Source organism: Helianthus annuus, chromosome 7 (genome assembly GCF_002127325.2).
Source record: "Helianthus annuus cultivar XRQ/B chromosome 7, HanXRQr2.0-SUNRISE, whole genome shotgun sequence".
Taxonomy (NCBI): domain Eukaryota; kingdom Viridiplantae; phylum Streptophyta; class Magnoliopsida; order Asterales; family Asteraceae; genus Helianthus; species Helianthus annuus.
In genome coordinates, this window is record NC_035439.2 from 99,000,678 (window position 1) to 99,020,072 (window position 19,395).

The window sequence follows — 19,395 nt, forward strand, 5'->3', positions numbered from 1 at the left end:
AACTCCGATCGAGTGGGCAGCTCGATCGGCTGGCAGGGTGCTAGCCGATCGGCTGGCCTGTTCGATCAGGATGCTTCCTGTTCGATCCGCCACGCACTTCGAGTATTTTGCGACGATTTTCGATGTTTCGATTCCGACGTATGATGTTATGATTTCGATAGGGTTCCTAGTCAAATTACTTTTAATCCCAACCACTATATCTAACATACAATCTTCGTTAAGTCACGTTTCGATGCCGGTTTCGATTTGAGTTTGATTGCCTTTCGAGTTTCGATTCGATTTTCGATTGGTTCACTTGAATACCACACCAAACATAAAGTAAACACGCACAAGTAACACATAAGGCACACACACACGTATAACAATACCACAATTCGCATAATTCGAGTCTTGGGTTCGATTGATTGTTAGATCGGTTTGATTGCTGATTAGGTTAGCTTTATCGCATTGTTACTTCCTATCATTCACAGTCGCAGATCGGTTCACATTAAAACACATTCGATTACCTCGATTCTTGCTGATTACAACACTTACTCCACATAATACAACTAAAACACAAAAATCGACTATCTACAGTTAAAGAGAGTCAAAGTTGACTTGGACTTTGACTTTGACTTTAACATTCGAAAACACGGGGTGTTACAAGCCTGATCTCCCAGCCTCTCGGACTGTCCTTCCTAGTCCCACTAGCCTACTTCCTCAGCCTCTCAGACTAAGCCTCCTAGTCCCACTAGCCTACTTCCTCAGCCTCTCAGACTGAGCCTCCTAGTCCCACTAGCCTACTTCCTCAGTCTCTCAGACTGAGCCTCCTAGTCCCACTAGCCTACTACCTCAGCCTCTCAGACCGAGCCTCAGCCTCCCAGACCGAGCCTCAGCCTCCCAGACTGAGCCATAACTAATAAATAAAATGTGCTCAACTTCTGTTTGTAAAAACGTTTTGGATTCTGGACTTAAGTGGTATGCAATGTAAAAATGTTTTCGTGAGAGCCCTGATGATCGTAGTCTAGACTCGAGAAAGAATCCTAGTTCGCTATGATCGAGGCTCTGATACCAAGCTGTCACACCCTGGCTTTGCGGAAGCGTGGGTTAATTGGTGTGACTTCTTAATACCATAGCATCAATCATAACAATGCTATATGATGAAAACATGTGATATTCATCCAATAATAAAGTTTAGAAAAATCCCATTTTCAACAATCACAAAATAAGTTACAAACCTTGACTTGATTTAAATGAGTTCATAAAAACTTTTCAAAAGACTTTAAAACAATACTAGGTTTAGGGATATGTAACCCGTCCAGGAAGAGGTTACACCTTCTAAACCCTGGATGACTTCTTTATTCAAACGCAGCTTGAAAATACGTGCATACCGTGCCAGATCCGTTAGTTTCCTGAAATACATGTAGTTTGAAAAGTCAACATAAAGTTGAGCGAGTTCATGTGTAAGTGGGTATGTATAAACCGTTGTAAAAATGTCTGTATAAAAATCCCTGGTATGTAGCAAATAAGGAAAAAGAGATCACCATTGGGTTGCAAAGCCAATGATATGTGTGAAGTGCTGAATTTTGTACATAAAGTACGTTTTAGGCACATCCGGTCACTATAATTATCACATAGAGACGCAGTTCTACAATCCTCATCTCCCTACACTTTCTACTAGTGTAGTAAACTATTCCCGGCTCATACTGGCCTTAGAGACAGTGTCTGTCTGGTGCTGACTATGCCAGCACGTTTACTGGGTTATCCGTTCATTGTGCTACTGTGCTCTTGTGTGTCAAGTTTGTCATTATAGTTCTGTGTAAATAATGGAGTGACAGAAAATAAAGTAGGATGCCTGTAAATGTATGTATCAGAAATCACGTAGCAGTTTAACCATAATTGTAAGCAAGCACAGTAATTAAGCATTAATTCAATATTAATTAATTCGTACAGAAACCTGATTTGGTGAGGGTTGTCACAGGGTTATTCGGGTTCGGGTTAGTTCGGGTCGGGTTGTTCGGTTTTCGGGTTTAGATGTAAATTGAAAATAAATGTTTTTTTACAAAATATCATCAAAATTCATATTGATACTTTATAAATATCATCAAAGTTCAAAGATTAATTGACAATATGCTATTATAATATTTAAAAAAACCCAAAACTTAGTGTTCCATCTATTAAAAACTCAAAATCTAAACACTTTTATAAGAAAAAAACAATAAATGTTCGGGTTTTTTTCGGGTTTCGTGTTTCGGGTTGTTCGGGTTTTTGGCCTGGAAAAAGTGACCCTATAACCGAACCATTTAAAGTTCGGGTTGGTCGGGTTCGGGTTTCTCGGGTTCGGGTTTCTCGGGTTCGGGTTTTTCGGGTATTCGCTAATTCGGGTTCGAGTGGCTTTGAATTCGGGTCGGGTTTCCGGTTTTGGATAAAAATGAACAGCCCTAGTCGTCACCAGCATTACCGCCATTTCTACCAATCCTGCAATGAAAATGAACACGAAAGATGAGTCAAATTCAAATCGGGTTGAGAAATAATGTAATGGGTTATGGTTTGTGCATAGTTATTTATAGTGAATAGCAGATGATAGCGACACGCTACCTATACGCTACGTAGCGATAGTGATGAAATAACGGGCGCTATTTTATGTTTAGCGACACACTACGAGAAAATTTTAGAAATATTTTATATCTATGCTTAACAAAAAAACCTAAAATCCTGCTATTTTATATCTATAAAATCCCGCAATTTGTCCGCTATGGAGGCGCCAAAATCAAATAGCGAGACACGAGTGCTACGATATTCGCTATGAGCGCTATTAGTAACTATGTGTTTGTGGGACCTACCTGATGCATTTCCCATGTGCTTGATGTCTCGAAAACCGATAGTGATAGCAATGCATAGGATCATGAGTATCCAGTTGATCTCGAGTATGTAGATTTGACCGTGAATCTTGTCGGAAGTATGCAAGACTTTTACTCTCGGAAAATAACCGAGCGATTGACTTTGGTTTATGATCGAGAACGTTCCGCTGATGATTGCTTGGCTTCTGACAACCGAAGCGACAATGGCTATTGCAAGCACTGGCCACCTCAAGCTTTCTGTAATAACATGGGCTCGGGTCAAAGTCAAACCGCTTTTTATTCACATTTTGATCATGTAAAAGTCAGACATAATGTATAGCCGATACAGAGACGTAATAGCTAATATGATCGACATTCTGGTGATTTTTCGATAAGTAAGCTGCTTGACCCATGTAAGCAAGTATGAGTGTTGGATAAACCAGAAATGTGAACGCAATCTGCGAGCGCAAAATGGGAAAATGCAAGATATATTAAATAACATACACCCGAGTGTCAAAAAGTATCGTTTTAAATTTCCATTAGATGTACGTGGATTGCAGCGTAAGAGAAGTGGCCAAGGATCCGCAAACATTGTTCGGAGCCTGTAAGTGCGGTTGATCAATCAAACCACATTGACTTTTCAAGTCATATTAATTCCCACATCAATTCTCAGTTTGACCTTAAAAAAACTGAACCATCAATATTTACCCGATATGACGGGAGTTAGAACTCCGTCTCCGATTACCATACAAGTGCCAGGAAGAACCAAGATAAGTAAGGTTGTATGCAAAAAATTATACTTTTCAAGAAACATTCTCACTTTCGAATTATATTCCCTATTGGGGCAATTGCTCCAACTTATACATAGATAACGATTCATCAGCAACCAGTCTATAGGAACCTGTCTGTTTGATAACAGGCTTACTTTAGCATGCCGTCATATTGAGGAATAAAGTGCAAATGTACCACCTAAACATCAACTAAACAGTTAGATAATTCTAACTGTGAATTAACTGAAAAAATCATAAATAAAGATAAGAAACTAATTACCTTCACCGTTGTCTCCGTCTCTCAGAACTATGAACACGTATTTGTAAAGCGGCACGAGTGTCAAAGTCCAGAAAATGAATGAAAGTACGCAGAAAATCTCTTCATTTGTTTGTGAGAGCTGAATATCTTCGGCAAATGTGCTTTGATAAACGTAAAGGGGAGACGTGTTGAGGTCACCGTAGACTACACCGAGACTTTGATAAGCTAATAGGCGTGTCATCCTCCATGAATCCTTCTAAACGCGTATAACAAACAAATTTCGACAACTTAAGATAAGTAAATAACAAAACTAAGTAGAAAATGAAGAAAAATTATAACTTTAATGGGCAGACCTTAGATTTTTCCCAGCAATTTTCATTCTCAACATCCATAATTCGCAGGTTTCGTTAATTGACTGCAAAAGCCACTAAGCGTGAACCGCAGATCCCAGCTGAATCAAATGAAATTAAAAAGTAAAAATTGAAACTTTTTATTGATACTGAAAAAATCCTGATTGCGAACCGGAAAAATCAAATCAAATTATGAAAACAACTCAGATTTCTCTTCCAGATTTCTATTCAAAAATTGCTTTTAGAAACTGATAGAACTTAACCTATTAATACACAACAACATACAAAATACAAAGCATAAGCCAGATTAGAAGCACAAATTAGAACTTTGTGAAATATATACCCATACCGGCCTCTTCTTGGTTTCTCCTTGTAGAAAGTAAGTGTGCAGTCTTTCCCGTATCCAAAATTCATTCCTCTTAGGTTCCTGTGGCCAGTCAACGTGTTCAAACCTTGCCCCTTTTCACACCTGAAGAAGAAGAAGCATCAGATACATGAGAACGACTAATATCTAGTCAGATCCGCTTTGTCTAGATATTCTGTTTGCGGCACCTGTTAAAGAATAATCCAAACACTAAATTGTTATCATATTAAAATATTGAAGGATTTAACCTCACAAACAACAAAAAGTCATCATCTCAGACCATCAACAACCTGATTGCAAATCGGACATAAAAATAACACAGAGATTTACATGTCTCGCAACCCATCCGCATCCATAAAACGAAGAAAAACAAATAAAAAACGTAAAAATATATACAAATCAAAGTACCTCAAGCAATTCCAAATGAAAAATCATCAAATGCTTGTTGCAGGAATTATTTACCCATCCATTTCTCTCTCTATCTCCCCATCCCATGATTTCCTTCTACATTGTACAACCCAATCTCAACACGCCGCCGCCGCACCACTCTTTCATATTTCTCATGCAAAGTCAATGATAGAAAACCATAATCCCCAACCACATTAGGTTTCAAATCACATCACCAAAGTATAAATCAATAACACTTGCAACAAATACACATGGGGGAAAACGAAAGCACTTTTTAATCGGTTTACATAATTGAATCCCACATAAACCCTTTTCTTACCAAGAAGATTTAGTAATAATAATATCTTACCAAATGCTTAACAAATTTTATTGAAAGTTGGCCCATCCCACAGATGTAATATAACTTTGATGATACACTGATTATCAAAGTAAAATTCTAATAAATCTATAAGAATACCAAAAACCATTATATAAATCTAACAATGGGATAGATTCGGTGAAGGAAACATACATACGACTCTGATTGAGAAGACTCCACTTGTTTGCTCAAATTGAGATGATAGAAGATCTTCAAGGTATTAAAGACAAATACTTGAAAAAAGGAATGATATTTTGAAATCTTACAAAGAACTCGCCTACATACGACTCCAATTGGGAAGACTCCACTTGTATTAGAATTAAAAAATGGAAAAAAATATGAATACCTTATAAAAATTGGCTAGAAATTCTCACAAAGAACTGGCCTGCAAAAGCTCTCATATTAGGACATCAATAAGATTATGAATATTAATGTTAATCTCTATTACTCATATGTACCAACTCTGTTACATATTTTTCATGTTAGAAACAAAGATCAACTTTGAAAACAACATGAATACATGCTATCACGAGTTTCCTATTCCCTAACAGGTAAAAAAATTCAAAATTTCAAATAAAGAAATTAATGCCTAATTAAGCACATAAAAATATAAATAAACTGAATTTGGAAATCACCTTCCAAAGAAGAATACTGATATGATAATGTGAATTCCTAAGTGGATATACAAAGGATATGCTTGTATCCGTTGCTATGTTACTATTGATTTGAACAAAACCTAAGCACGGTAGCTTGATATGCATTATCAAGCTACACCCAGAGAAAGATTCAAAATTTCAAATAAAGATTTATTTTCATTGAAAGGCACAACTTCTACTCAATAAGATACAACAATCAAGATAAGTATTACATATGAAAATATTTAAGAGACCATTAATATCAGTGTCCTCAATTTTCATCAATCTATAGAACACTGTTTTGATTGAAATAGTAAAAGAAATAAATAAAAAACCTCCACGAGATTCAGTAGATTAGCAAGGATTGAAATCAATTTCAGATTGTCCATCTCCCATGGCTTCGGCTAGGCTATCTGATATCCTCATCATCAAAACCTCTTCACAATAAAAACCCTAAAAAATTGAATCGCTATGAATGAAAAGATGTCAGAAAATAGATAAAAATAGTGAAGATGAATGAGCAATACAGGGATTTACAAAAGAAGATTCTGGCAAAGGCTCTGGCGGCCATAGATACCCTAGATGATTATTAAGGTTTGTTGATGTGAAGGGGATGAAAGAAAAGGGGAAAAAGAAGAGGGTGGGATGTAAATAAACCATACAATCAAAATTAATGAATCAAAAAATTATAATCTTACCTCAATCAACCATACAACGACTCTCTTTCTTCCAATCGCATACCTTCAAAGCTCCATAGCCACCGTCGCCAATACTCATCATATAACCCTACATCACACTCGATCATCTGAATTACATCATGAAAGATCAAGAAAACATACCTAGATAGTTTTTGTGTTTGAGACAATTGAAGAAGTATGAAATCGCAAGAATTGGATGGATCTTCAAACCAACTCCAAGATATATGCCAAGATATATGAGATTGAAATTAGGGTTTTAAGGATTGATTGAAGAGACGACGTATTCGAGAAGATTTCTAACTGATTGATTGAGAATTGAGTGGTTTCCATATAAAGCATTTTGCCGCTCAAACACCAATTATCTGGCCAAAGACTATTGCCTCATGGTCAAATAGTCAACATTATTTTGCTTTAATATAAAAGATTGATTGTTATTTTTGTTTTTCATTATATTTTATACTATCTTATATTAATTATTTGAATTTTTGAATTTCTATAGCATTTTATTTTTATATAATTTAGGATTATTGCTTTATTACTTTTTCTATAGTTTTTTATTCATATTCATATACATACTTTATCCAAACATCTAAAAACCAGACACCTGGCTTTAAAATATTCGTTCAATACTAAGTAAAATAATAACAAAAGAAGCTTTCATCATATCCTTAGATAAATTAATAGGGCTTTTAATGGTTTATATCTTTTACTGGTTCAACACTTAATAGTTCAGATTATTTGTTTCACGAGTAAATGTCTTAATGATTCAGACATTTGCCTTTGAATGGCTAAGAATTATATAAAGTCTGAATGGTTAAGACCTCTAATCTGAATTGGTCAGACATTTGTCTCTGAATGGTTAAGCATTATACTGGCTCTTAATGGTTCAGACCTCTCTTACTAGTTCAGCACTTAACTATTCAGAAGTTGCCAAATATCCATTAATGTTCTAGAGGATGTAAACAGACAATACATGAAGAAAGAACATTTTCGACCGAAAGGTTAAAAGTTCTTATTTCGCTACACATTACAATTCTTTAACGGCCCTCTAGATAAAAAAAAGTTATGGTTCTGTCACCGCCTCTTGAACTCGTCGGATCAGTGTGAACTCGCTATATCTATATAGTACTTGCCGGATCTGTATGAACTCTATCCAATCCGACCCGAACCGGAACAAACAAAAAATTATCATATGGCGAATGAAAACCGACCCATTAAAATTTCGAGGAAGGCAGGCCTTTTGTCAAAGGAGTTAAGTGTCAGAATTGATTTCGTTTTAGTCCTGATCACGCGCGCGACTTGGAAACATCTGTGTAGTCGGTGCAAGGTCGTGAAAGTTATCAATTTGGTTTATGTTGGGTATGGTCTCGCGTGTGACCTGAGTTTGACCCGTATGGTCGGCGCAAGATTTAGGACATTATAGGGGCATAAAAAGGTTTGATAATGCCCTCAACACCGCCCCCTTGGGCATTATAGGGGCATGAAGAGGGTGGCGCATTTCTATAGCAATGCCCAAAAAGAATAAAAATAGTGGAAAGTAAGGAATAAAATAGAGACATTAACCATTACACATTTTTAAAGGGCATTAGATGGTGATATCATCCATCAATCACACTCATTCACCATTTTCCCCGTGTCTTTCCATCACGACGTACCACTTATAAAAATATTCATATATTAAAATTTCTCAACATAACAAATCGAATATATGAGATCATGGAATACTCGGAAGCTAAAGTTGTGCAATAAGGAATATTTAACAAGTGTTGGAATAAAAACAACACGCTAACACACATATTAGAGTGATATTAAACTATTTATGCTACTTTTATAAGATGTGTGTCGAACCCGTCACACATTACTAGCATATTAAGGTCTACAACCGTGTGTAGATATGGAATAAGCATCTATACATTTATGACCAAATATACATTTCACAAACCTCCTCCCTTCCTAGTATACACATATATACAGCAGCATATAGTTATCCTTTTAACAGATACATTGTAAACACGAGTTAGGATCAAATTGAGGTGCAGGAAGTGGAGCAAGAATCATGGGAAGAACAACCAAGCCTTTGATCATCAACAACGTTATAATACAAGGAAGATAATCTGTTGTTGAACTTAGAGACGACTTTATGGACAGATAATCCACAGTAGCGCTTCCCGATCCTAGCAATGCACATGTCAATGATCTTCTTGAACATATTGTCTCCTTTGATTAACAGTTGTTCAACAAACTCCCTAAGTGCCATCCACTACAAATATCATAATTAACCCAAATGACCGTCAATCCTTTGATAATTAATATCATGTGTAGAGCAACAAAATACAAAAAAATGGAGCAAGATATTTGATTTTTGTCATTTTTATGTTTGTACAGAAAATAAAAAAAATGGAGCAAGATATTTGATTTTTGTCATTTTTATGTTTGTACAGATATTTTCTAACTTTTTATTTGAAAACCGACGCATATCACAGAACTAAGCCTTTTACCTTGGCTGCTTGAACTTCAAGATCATCAATCTTGATCTCACTTGAAACTGGTCTCAGCATACAGATGAAGAACAAATCTGATTTTTCAAAAGCCACATTGTGCGCATGCCTGAAAGCTATAACTTCCAAAAACTCGGTATCAATCTGCAAAAGAAAAATGAAGCATAAAACTTTAGACTTCAGTTAACACACTAATAAAAGTTACCATTTTATTTTTATGGATTCTTACCCCGGTTTCCTCTTTCACTTCTCTCACCGCTCCACTGAATATCTCCTCTGACTGTTTAACATCAAAAGGATAAATAAATTTAAAAAAAAAAATGTAAATGTGAGTTATGTAGACAGCAAGTGTAAGATTAAGTGGTAACAATGCACACCTCAAGAATGAATCCAGTTGGTAACTTCCAAAGCCCAGCAAGCTCAGGTGCACGGTGTTTCTCTTGGACCACAAGAACCTGCACCCAACAACATTTTTCTTAACTTTTGCAAATTCATAAATAACATGTCAAATTAGATTCATGAAACATGAAACACTTACCTCATTCTTGTCATTCATCACGAAACCCCCGACCCCTACTTGATGGGAAGCATTGGCAGGTAGCATACATGGTTCTTCGGGAATCCAATACGTCATCATAATGTATCCTTTTTCCGCGTGATGGTACTGAAAGCATTCCTATAACGAATAGGAAAAGCTAAAATCTTGAATATGTTTATCCAAATTTTAAATCATCAAGATGAATAAAAAAGCCCAAAAGGAACATACCCTTACTGCTATCGGAACAAGATCACATTTTTCCACGGGGCAACTTTAGCCAAATTCCTTTCTTACCCTGCAATTAGATTGAATAAACACACTGTAAGAACGAGCCGGGGGTCTCACTGGAAGCAGCCTCTCTATTCCTACGGGGTAGAGGTAAGGTTGTCTACATCTTACCCCCCTCAGACCCTACCTTAGCTTTGCTATTGGTGGGATTTACCGAGTATGATGAAAACACATTGTAAGAGCAGGCGTATTTTAGGTACATGTTTGAGGGTATATCCTACCTGAGTGTTGTTTTACCTCTGTCCTCCAAAGCGAAAGAGATGATCGAAGAATAGAGACGAAAACATTCGTATCAGATGGTAGTTTCTCTAGATATGCAACACCATCACCATACTCATCATCAAATGCATCGAGAACTCGCTTTTCCGGTTTTCCCTAAACAAAATGCTACTACCAAAGTTTGTGCTTGAGCCATCATATCGATATGTATAAGAAGTTTCCACACCATATTGTTCTTTCCCAACTAAACTAACAGCATCTTGTGAAGAAGTACTTAAACAAGCAGCCTCATGAGAAGCACCTTTAAAACAAGATAAACATGCAAATAATCAATGCGCAGTTCAACTTTTCAACACATGAGTTGGAAAAATGCTACTACAACAACTTTAGCTTATAATCTTTCATATCTTTTGCAAATTAAGTCCAAAATTAACCATCTTGATTGATATTTATTTGTGTTCGAAGATCCTAACTCTTTCAGCAAAATAATAGTAATAATAATAATACCTTTGTAAGAACAGATGAAGGGGGAGAGCTTAAGAGAGCCAGCCTTGAAGTTAAAAGTGGAGAAAGACAACATCTCCTTTTGACCAATCAAATTTGACATAAAAACTGAGGGATCAAATAGTTTCAAATCCATTACCCAAATCTACATCACAATGAATGATACCCAGATAAGTTATAAAAAAAGAAGTCTACTGAAAGAATCTTGATTAAAACAAGGGGAGTTCTTGGAGATTATCAATAAAGTTGGTGCGTATACAAGGATCAAGAAATAGAAAATGAGATATTTTAAAGGTGAAAAAGGGAATTAGTGAAATGGGGTTTTTGTGAGACTGAGACTGCGGGGAGTGGAGGGGCTTGCATTGCTCGACACGTGGCGAGGGTGGGATCCACAAGCTTATGGTGAAAAATGAGGGGTGTGGTGTGGCGTGAAAACCCACGCCAAAGGGGCAACGCCATACCCAAGCCCAACACGGAGTGGAGCAGCTGGCGTTGAAGGGCTTTCCCCGCCCAACCAACGACCCCACTCCCCGCAGTCTGACAATGAAGGGTCTAGTTGCAAGGTTTGGTTTGAAGATTAAAATCAAGAGATCGTGTGGTGGAGTGAGTGTGATGGGAAATGGTGAATGGCTGTGTGTGGCTTAAAAAACAGACCATGTAGGTATTATAATAGTTATATATATGTTACATACGAAGCTCATGAAATGGTATTATAATATTAATAGGTTATTATACCCGTTACCAATTTTCTAAGGTTTGGTTTGAACATTAACTCTATGAAGCTCATGAAAATTAGAAGCATCAGATCAGTGGTCGTTGAGCGTAATCCCATATTCAGCTTTCAAACGCTTCACATTTCCATCTGCATCATCAATCAGCTCATACTTCTTGTAGTTTGTTTTCAGGGTCTCACTTTGCTGTTTATGCAGCTTCTCTTCTTCTTCAAGTTGTAGCTGCACAAAAAGATAATAAACTTCATTTACTTGACATTTATACAATACAATATTTCACAGTTTAAACCAAAATACCAATTAGTACTTAGGGTAAGATGTCATTTTCGCCCCTAAGGTTTGACCAGTTTTGCGACTTTCGTTCAAAGGTTTGTTTCGCATCTGGATCCAAAAGGTTTGAAATCTTGCCATTTTCATCCGGTTCGTTAACTCCATCCATTTTTCTCCATTAAGTCAGGAGTCTTTCCGTCTTTTCCGCTAACTTAAAGGGCAATTTGGCCCTTTTCAAGGGTATTCAGTCTTTTTACATTAAGTGAAAAAGACCAAATTGCCCTTTAAGTTAGCAAAAAAGACAGAAATATCCCTAACTTAACGGAGAAAAATGGATGGAGTTAACGAGCCGGATGAAAATGGCAAGATTTAAACCTTTTGGATCCGGACCCTAAAAAACAAACATTTGGACGAAAATCGCGAAACTGGCCAAACCTCAGGGACGAAAATGGCATTTTACTCTAGTAGTCTAGTCTTTACCTCCATTATATATTGAGCCTCAACAGCATGTTTCTTCGTCAGATCCTTAATCTTCTCAGCCAGCTCAAAGTTTTGATGACTTGGATCCAACCAACGGCACACAATCCTTCTCTGATGCTTTTTGGGCCGGTCCTCGAACATTTCAACTTGGGCTTTTTGGGCTCTCACGGGCCTGGGCATTCCGGATATCATAAGAGGAGAATCACCCATCTCACAGATGATTTCTTCAGCCTGTTTGGCTGATTCCATCTCCACCAGAGCAGCACAAACACTGTAAGACGCGAAAGACGTGGGAACAAACTGAACGTCTTTCACATTCCCAAACTGATTGATTGCGTTCTCTAAAACGGCTTTCGTAACCTGAGGGGATAAATTGTCGATGTAAATCTCCTTCTTCACCTTCTCTTCAAACGCCACGTATTCAGTCGATGGCTCCATTAGGTAGTTATAGTGCCAGACATTATCTAATGTAAAAGATATTATAGTATTAGAAACCAAATTTGCAAATGGATGTAAAAGCAACCAAATTCGATGAGTACAAAAACAGGTTTCCAGATAGATAACAATATTCACAGAATCATATATTGTTTAAAAAAAACACCATAATTGAAACAGTGATCATGTAATCAAGTCCTGAAAACATAACAAGTTACTTATCACCTAAGATGTGAGGCTTTAAAGACCACACGAAAACCCCAACTACAAATGTATTTAATCTTTACACCATATATTGATTCCTGAGGTTGAATATAAAGCTCCTACTTTAGAATAAACCCTAATTTAACATGAATCTATAAATTTTCAACCGTAAAATCAAAGTTTACCGCCAAATTTCTGTTCTCGCATAATTGTAAAACAAAACAATGTGCAAGAATCCAACTCTCACAAGTCTACCGTTGATAATAATACATTTAACAACATCTAAACCCTAATTATATTTGTACCCCTTCGTTAAAAAGTCGACTTGGTTAGAAAATACATATATACTTACATTATTCATAATACAAAAAGATAGCACAAAGCATTAACAATGCCGCACCCAAAACGACTTAACTGCATTCCGCTTCACGTTTTAAATCAAGAATTATTTAATTAATACTAACCCATTGTCACATTTTCAATTACCCATGCCAAATCAAATTACTTAACTAATATTACACCCCAAACAACTTACTGCATTCCGCCTCACAATTTTAAATCAAGAATTATTTAATTAATATTACCCCAGCATCACATTTTCAATTACCCATATCAAATTATTTAATTAATGTTAACATAACAAAAAATATTAAATTCTTACGGACCGCTTCCACGCCTCCGTTTTAGCAATCTCTTCATACCCCCAAATTCTCACACCACCACTCACAACCCTCAATCTCTTGTAAACTAAGAAGAACCAATCATCCCATCAAAGGTAACAATTGAACTTATGTTCCTTCGATTCAATATGGTTTGTTCAAATGATTTTTTTTAATTTCCTACTCGCATCACAACCACCATGACATCAATATTAATTCTTGAGCATGCGCTCGAACGTCCTGAAGAACATATACCAGAATTTGCACTTTGTTTTGTTTTAGATTATTTATTATTGAACATGCCTTCTGCACCCTTAGGAATTCATACCATATTCTGTTATCATTTGTAATCTGTGATGTTTCCTATGATTTTTGTATATAAAAATTACCAGATTGTTTGTTGTTTTGATTGTTGGTGTCAAAAGGCATAAAGTGTACAAAGATTTTTGCTCTGCAAAATATTTTCAACATTAGGTTTTTGAATTAAATTATCCTTTTTAATATTGCAAGACATACCCCAAGGACTAAAATGATCATTAATCCAATATATATTGTGCATTTATGAGAAAATTAACATTGTATCTCACCGACTATATACATGTTTAGAACTGAGATAGTTTTGGAAAATAGAAATCTATACCAGTGTTCATTGTCTATTTTGGAAAAAAGATAAGATAGTGAAAAAGAAAAGAAAAAAGATTAAAAAAAAGTTTCTTATAATTAGAAGCATAGTCACAGGATTCGCAGGCCTCCCCCACGTACCGCGAACCAGATCGCCCGTACCAAAATCGGGTACATAATCGAACTGAACAATACAGGTTCGCGATCCGGATCGGAAAAATTTTTGTACCCGATTGTCACTAAATTCGTTCCGAATCATATAAAAACGTGTTTCCAATTGACTAATTCTGCGTTTCGGAACACTCCAATACGCGTACCGGAAATGAACAGGTTGATTCAAACTAGTAATTAGACTTTTGGAATGCGAATTAAAATCTGACAATTCAATTATGTCGTTACATGCTCTTCTTTCCCGTTGTTTTTTAATGGTGCCAATTCACACCTGGGTATGTATAGATATTTATTATACAATGTGTTATTTTAAATTGGATTTTTTTTTGAAAAAAATTATTAACTGTTTTGTATACGATACAACGTACCAAAGTATATGGTACACCATACCGCGTACCGAATTGGCGTTCCGAATGAACCTACCCCGCTTCGTACTGAATTTTAGAAATGCACGGACCGCGTACCCGTTTTCGTTCCGGGTACCGGAGCGAACCGCAATCCATGTGACTATGATTAGAAGTACTTTGGTTAGATGTCTATGACTTCATAATTATGCCTATTATCATCACTGCTTAAACCATGGAATAATGTTTTTTTACTTCTATTATTTTTGCTCTGATGAATTTTTTTTCAAAACTTTAGCATAACCTTAAAAAAATCTCCAAATTTATGATCTTAAAAGAAAAGTGATATTATTTAAATTTTGAAGTCGGTTGTTTGTTATAACGTTTTGTTGTATGCCAATGCCATATATATAGTATTTGTATGAGTTAACATGTATAAAAAAATAAAACACAAATAGATTCTTTTAATTAAAACCTATTTTATCTTACATTTTCGACATCCCGCGCAACACACGGATTGCGTCAACTCGATTTAGACAAAGAGCATCTAGTTCATACAGAAACCAAATTTGCACGTAAATGTAAAAGCAACCAACGTCGGTGAGTACAAAAACAGTTTTCCAGATAGATCACATATTATTAAAAAAACTACAGTGATCATGTAATCAAGTCCTAAAAACATACCGAGTTGCTTATCACTTAAGATGTGACTATGTGAGGCATTAAAGGCACCATGAAAACCCTAACTACAATGTATTTAATCTATTCACCATTTATTCATTTCTTGATCACTAAGGTTGAATACTAGAATGAACCCTAATTTAACATGAATCTATAAATCTCAACCCTAAAATTAAAGTTTACTGCCAGATTTTTGTTCTCAAATGATTGTAAAACAAAACAATGTGCAAAAATCCAACTCTCACCAGTCACCACCATTGATAATAACACATGTACGAACATCTAAACCCTAATGTTAGAACTAAGAACCTATAATGCATTCTTTCCATTATATTCTCTTACCAGTTCATTTAAAATAACGCATGAGAACTGAACAGACTACAAATGCAACCTATAATCATTGAAAAATACCTAAATAAAACCGAAACCGAAACCCTAACCCTAGAAAACCGCAAACAATCGGAACAAATTAAACGATTCGATAGATGAAAATCGTACCTGTGGAAGTTCGATCGGTGATGGTGTGACGTCAGCAGCGGAGATACCGGCAATGATTTTCCGGCGAGATGGTTGAGAACCGTCGTGAAAGGTTTCAAACTGCTCAGTGAACTATGTGACGAACAAATTTTAAAGAACTGAGAAATTATGTAAAACTGAGACCCGCCGCATTGGCGGGGATTCTTTAGTTATAACTAAGTTGACTTAAGACCCGCACGTTATGTTAAACCTGTCAAACGAAAAAAAAAAAAGACGATGTAAAAACGTTCACCCATACACGCACGTTGCGTCGTGTTAACTCGCAAAATTTAGAACGAAACGTAAAAAAAGTTAAACCAAAGACGCACGTTGCGATGTGTTAAGTCACAAAATTTAGAACCAAGCATAAAGCGGAAAATTTGCGGAAAATGAAAACTATAAAGGATCAAAGTTGAAAGTAAAAAAAGTTATGAGAATAGATTGCAAAAGATAAAAAGTTTTAGGTTAAAAGCAAAAAAAAACAAATAGTTTTGGGTTAAAAGTAATTTATGAAATACTTTTGGGTGAAAAGTAAAAAAAAAATCAATTTTTTTTTTGGAAAACCTCTAAAGCCAAGGTTACGACAACCATATGCATAACCATTTTTTCTTTAGAAAACCCCCAAAACACAACCCGCTTTGCGGCGGGGCGTAAAACGGCTTCAAATAGTATTAATGTCACACAACCGTGATCGACCACAAACACTGAGTCGACCTAGGATCTGCGTGTTGCGACGAACCTGTCAAACATGAAAAAATAGAGGTAAAAACGTTGAACCACATATGCACGTTGCGCCATGTTAACTTTCAAAATTTGAAACAAAGCATAAAAAGTTGAACCACACCCGTACGTTGCGTCCTATGAACTCGAAAAATTTAGAACTATACGTAACGAAACGTAAAAACGTTAAACCAAAGACGAGAAGTATAATTGACAAAAGTTGTGAAGTTAAATTGCAAATAATGAAAAGTTTTGAGTTAAAGTTAAAAAAACAAATTTTATAGGGTTAAAATTACAAAAGGTAAAACCTTTGGGTTAAAACTATAAAATCAAGTTTTTTTTTTTTTGAAAAATCCCCAATGCACATGTTACAACTCTATATGCATGAAAAAGTTACTTCTTTATATAGGTTTTAATTTTATATATTTAATTTGATTGATGTATTTGGGGGAATCTGAAGTTCTAGAAATTTCAGCCCATTGGGCCAAAGATGGTCGATCATTTTATGCTTGTCTGTATAGTGGTGGGTTTATGCTTCATGTCTAGAGGTGGGTTAGATCATTCATAGCGAGGGTTTTTACCGTTTTTCTCCAATCAAACGCCCCATCACGTCGACCAACCGCTCCCGTGGGTATTTTTTCCAAAAAATTGAGAGGCGTCGTTTTTAAAACGCCAAAACTTCGCACACCTTTCAAAATTCGACCGTTCTTCAACGGTAACAAACAATAAATTTTAATTTTGTTATTCCACTTTTTTACCTGTACAACACCCCACTTTTCACTTATTTTTTTATAAACTTTACCCTTTTCTTTTCTATACTACTTCATATTTTATAAAAAAAAATTACATCATGAATCCCTTCCGACCCCCTTTTGGTGTTCCGTCTAAATCCGGTAACCACACTACATATCGCCCGAACACCACCCAATCGCAACCAAACTTCAATTTTCAAGAGATGGACTCGAATATGTTTGTGTACGCACAAACACTAGGCATGGGCGGTTCGCAACCGTTCTTTCACGGTATCCATGGGCGGTTTGTAACCGTCCACCCAAGAAACCGAACCCGAGATAGAAACGGTACCTGAAGAAACACTAATCAATCGACCGGAATCAGATTAATTAGGGGGTTTGATTCTGCATAAAAGGGTGGTTCTCTCTCGCTCGACTCGGATGGACAAATCATCTTCTCCAGTGATTACTGCAAAACAGAGCACCGTTAGTCTCGTCAAGGGGAGGACGGAGGTTCTCTCCTTGACCCGACTCCGGCGTGAGAATAAGTATGTGTTTATGGAGAAGAAGAAGAAGTATTGAAGAAATGTGTGTAACTTGAATTTCATACCTGAATTATCCTCATATTTATAGCCGGGAGTTTAGGCGGGAAAACCCGTTGGTGAAAAGTTAACGGAAGATGCTAACCCCGTAAGCGGTTATTTTTCTCCCGTTATCTCTTTTGATCGGATCGTGGGAGCACACGGATCGCGATCTCAATCAAAGGCTAGGGAGGTGCCACGTGGAAAGTGGGCAAATGGAGGTTTTTCCTCAATTCCATGCCATCATCGTGATCCCAAGATGGCCTGGGGTGATGACACGTGTCAAGACGGTTATAACCGTCTGGTGGTGCATGGTTGAGTCTTCTAGAAGCTCAAGGCCATAATCTAGTGTGACTCTTTTACCGTGTGGTGTTAGTAAATAATATCCAAATCTGGGTATTACTAAGCGGAAATGTCTAACTTAGGATTCTCATCATCTGTTTGTTATGAAGGCGCAAGGATTCATGTTTTCCCTTGTATCGCGCAAATGTTGCTTGTTATTTTTCTCTTAAGCTCTTTGTGGGACCGGTTGCGCGGCCACGCAAGGTCAAAAGAGGGCTAAAAGATGAGGTTGTGGTATGGTCCTAAGTACTTGATATGAGGTTTTTGGGACCTTACCCCTTCAAGTCCCCCCTAGTCTAGTGTTGCTCTTATGCAAATAAGTGGAGCACTGGACTATGTGAGAGAAATGCTTTGGGCACGAAAGTAGGAAATCTTCTGCAAGAAGATTTACTTTGCTTATTATGGAGATTTCGAAAATCTTTTGACTTTGGGTGAGAAGGGTACAGTGAGGACTGTAATACAGGCTGTCACTGTCAGATGTACATTACTGTTCGTGTTTTACACGCGTGCGTGGACTCGTGTTTGTGTCATTTCCCACTCGCCCCTGTCGCTTGGGTAATCGTGCTATCCCAAAAAAGGTGTTGTGCAGTTACCGAAGCTATTTATGGCGGTAGGTATATAAACGTTTCGGATTTCCCATTTCTTAGCAATCATTACTTTTGTTGAAAAATCCGTTTCTTCTCATCTTCTTTCTCTGTTTTTAGAAATAATTGTGATTTCGTCTTCCTTATGTCAACCGGCGATCATTACGAAGACTCAGAAGAAATGTCTGTCGAACTTCCACCATTAAAGTGGCCTAGGGCAACCTTTGATGGTTTGATTCAGAATCTTCGGTTCCCGGAGAGCTGGGGTGCCATTTATCCTGAAGAAGGTCAAACTGCAGCGGATGCTCCGGCCGGGTATTTGACCTTGTTTTAGGATTTTTTTAGTGCAGGCAACTTTCGTCTGGGGAGATTAAGTTCCAAGAGAACCAACCTTATGAGCAGACCTATCATGCCTATCTTGAGGAAGCTGCCTCTCATGTGTCTACTACGCACCGCATAGTGCGCGAATGGTATAATATGCACAAAGATTGTGCTGCTTTCATGATATCCCAGAAGAAGGTTGCTGAAGAGGAAAACCGAATCGCCCGGTTGAAAACTAAGCTGGAGGCTGATCAGGCTAAGTTTGAGGCTGATCAGAAGACTGAAGAATGGTCCGT

At 36.9% G+C, this 19,395-nt stretch overlaps 1 protein-coding gene and 1 pseudogene across 1 annotated transcript; both read right to left on the minus strand.

The window, feature by feature from the left end:
• Positions 1-8,464: 8,464 nt before the first annotated feature.
• LOC110893811 lies at positions 8,465-11,661 on the minus strand (annotated as a pseudogene).
• Positions 11,515-15,938, minus strand: LOC110896236. The gene is made up of 3 exons (XM_022143700.2): positions 15,803-15,938; positions 12,190-12,653; positions 11,515-11,661 (listed from the first exon to the last, which is right to left on the minus strand). Exons 2-3 carry the CDS (start codon positions 12,625-12,627, stop codon positions 11,515-11,517), a joined length of 585 nt encoding a protein of 194 aa, XP_021999392.1. The 5' UTR covers positions 12,628-12,653; positions 15,803-15,938.
• Positions 15,939-19,395: the final 3,457 nt, after the last annotated feature.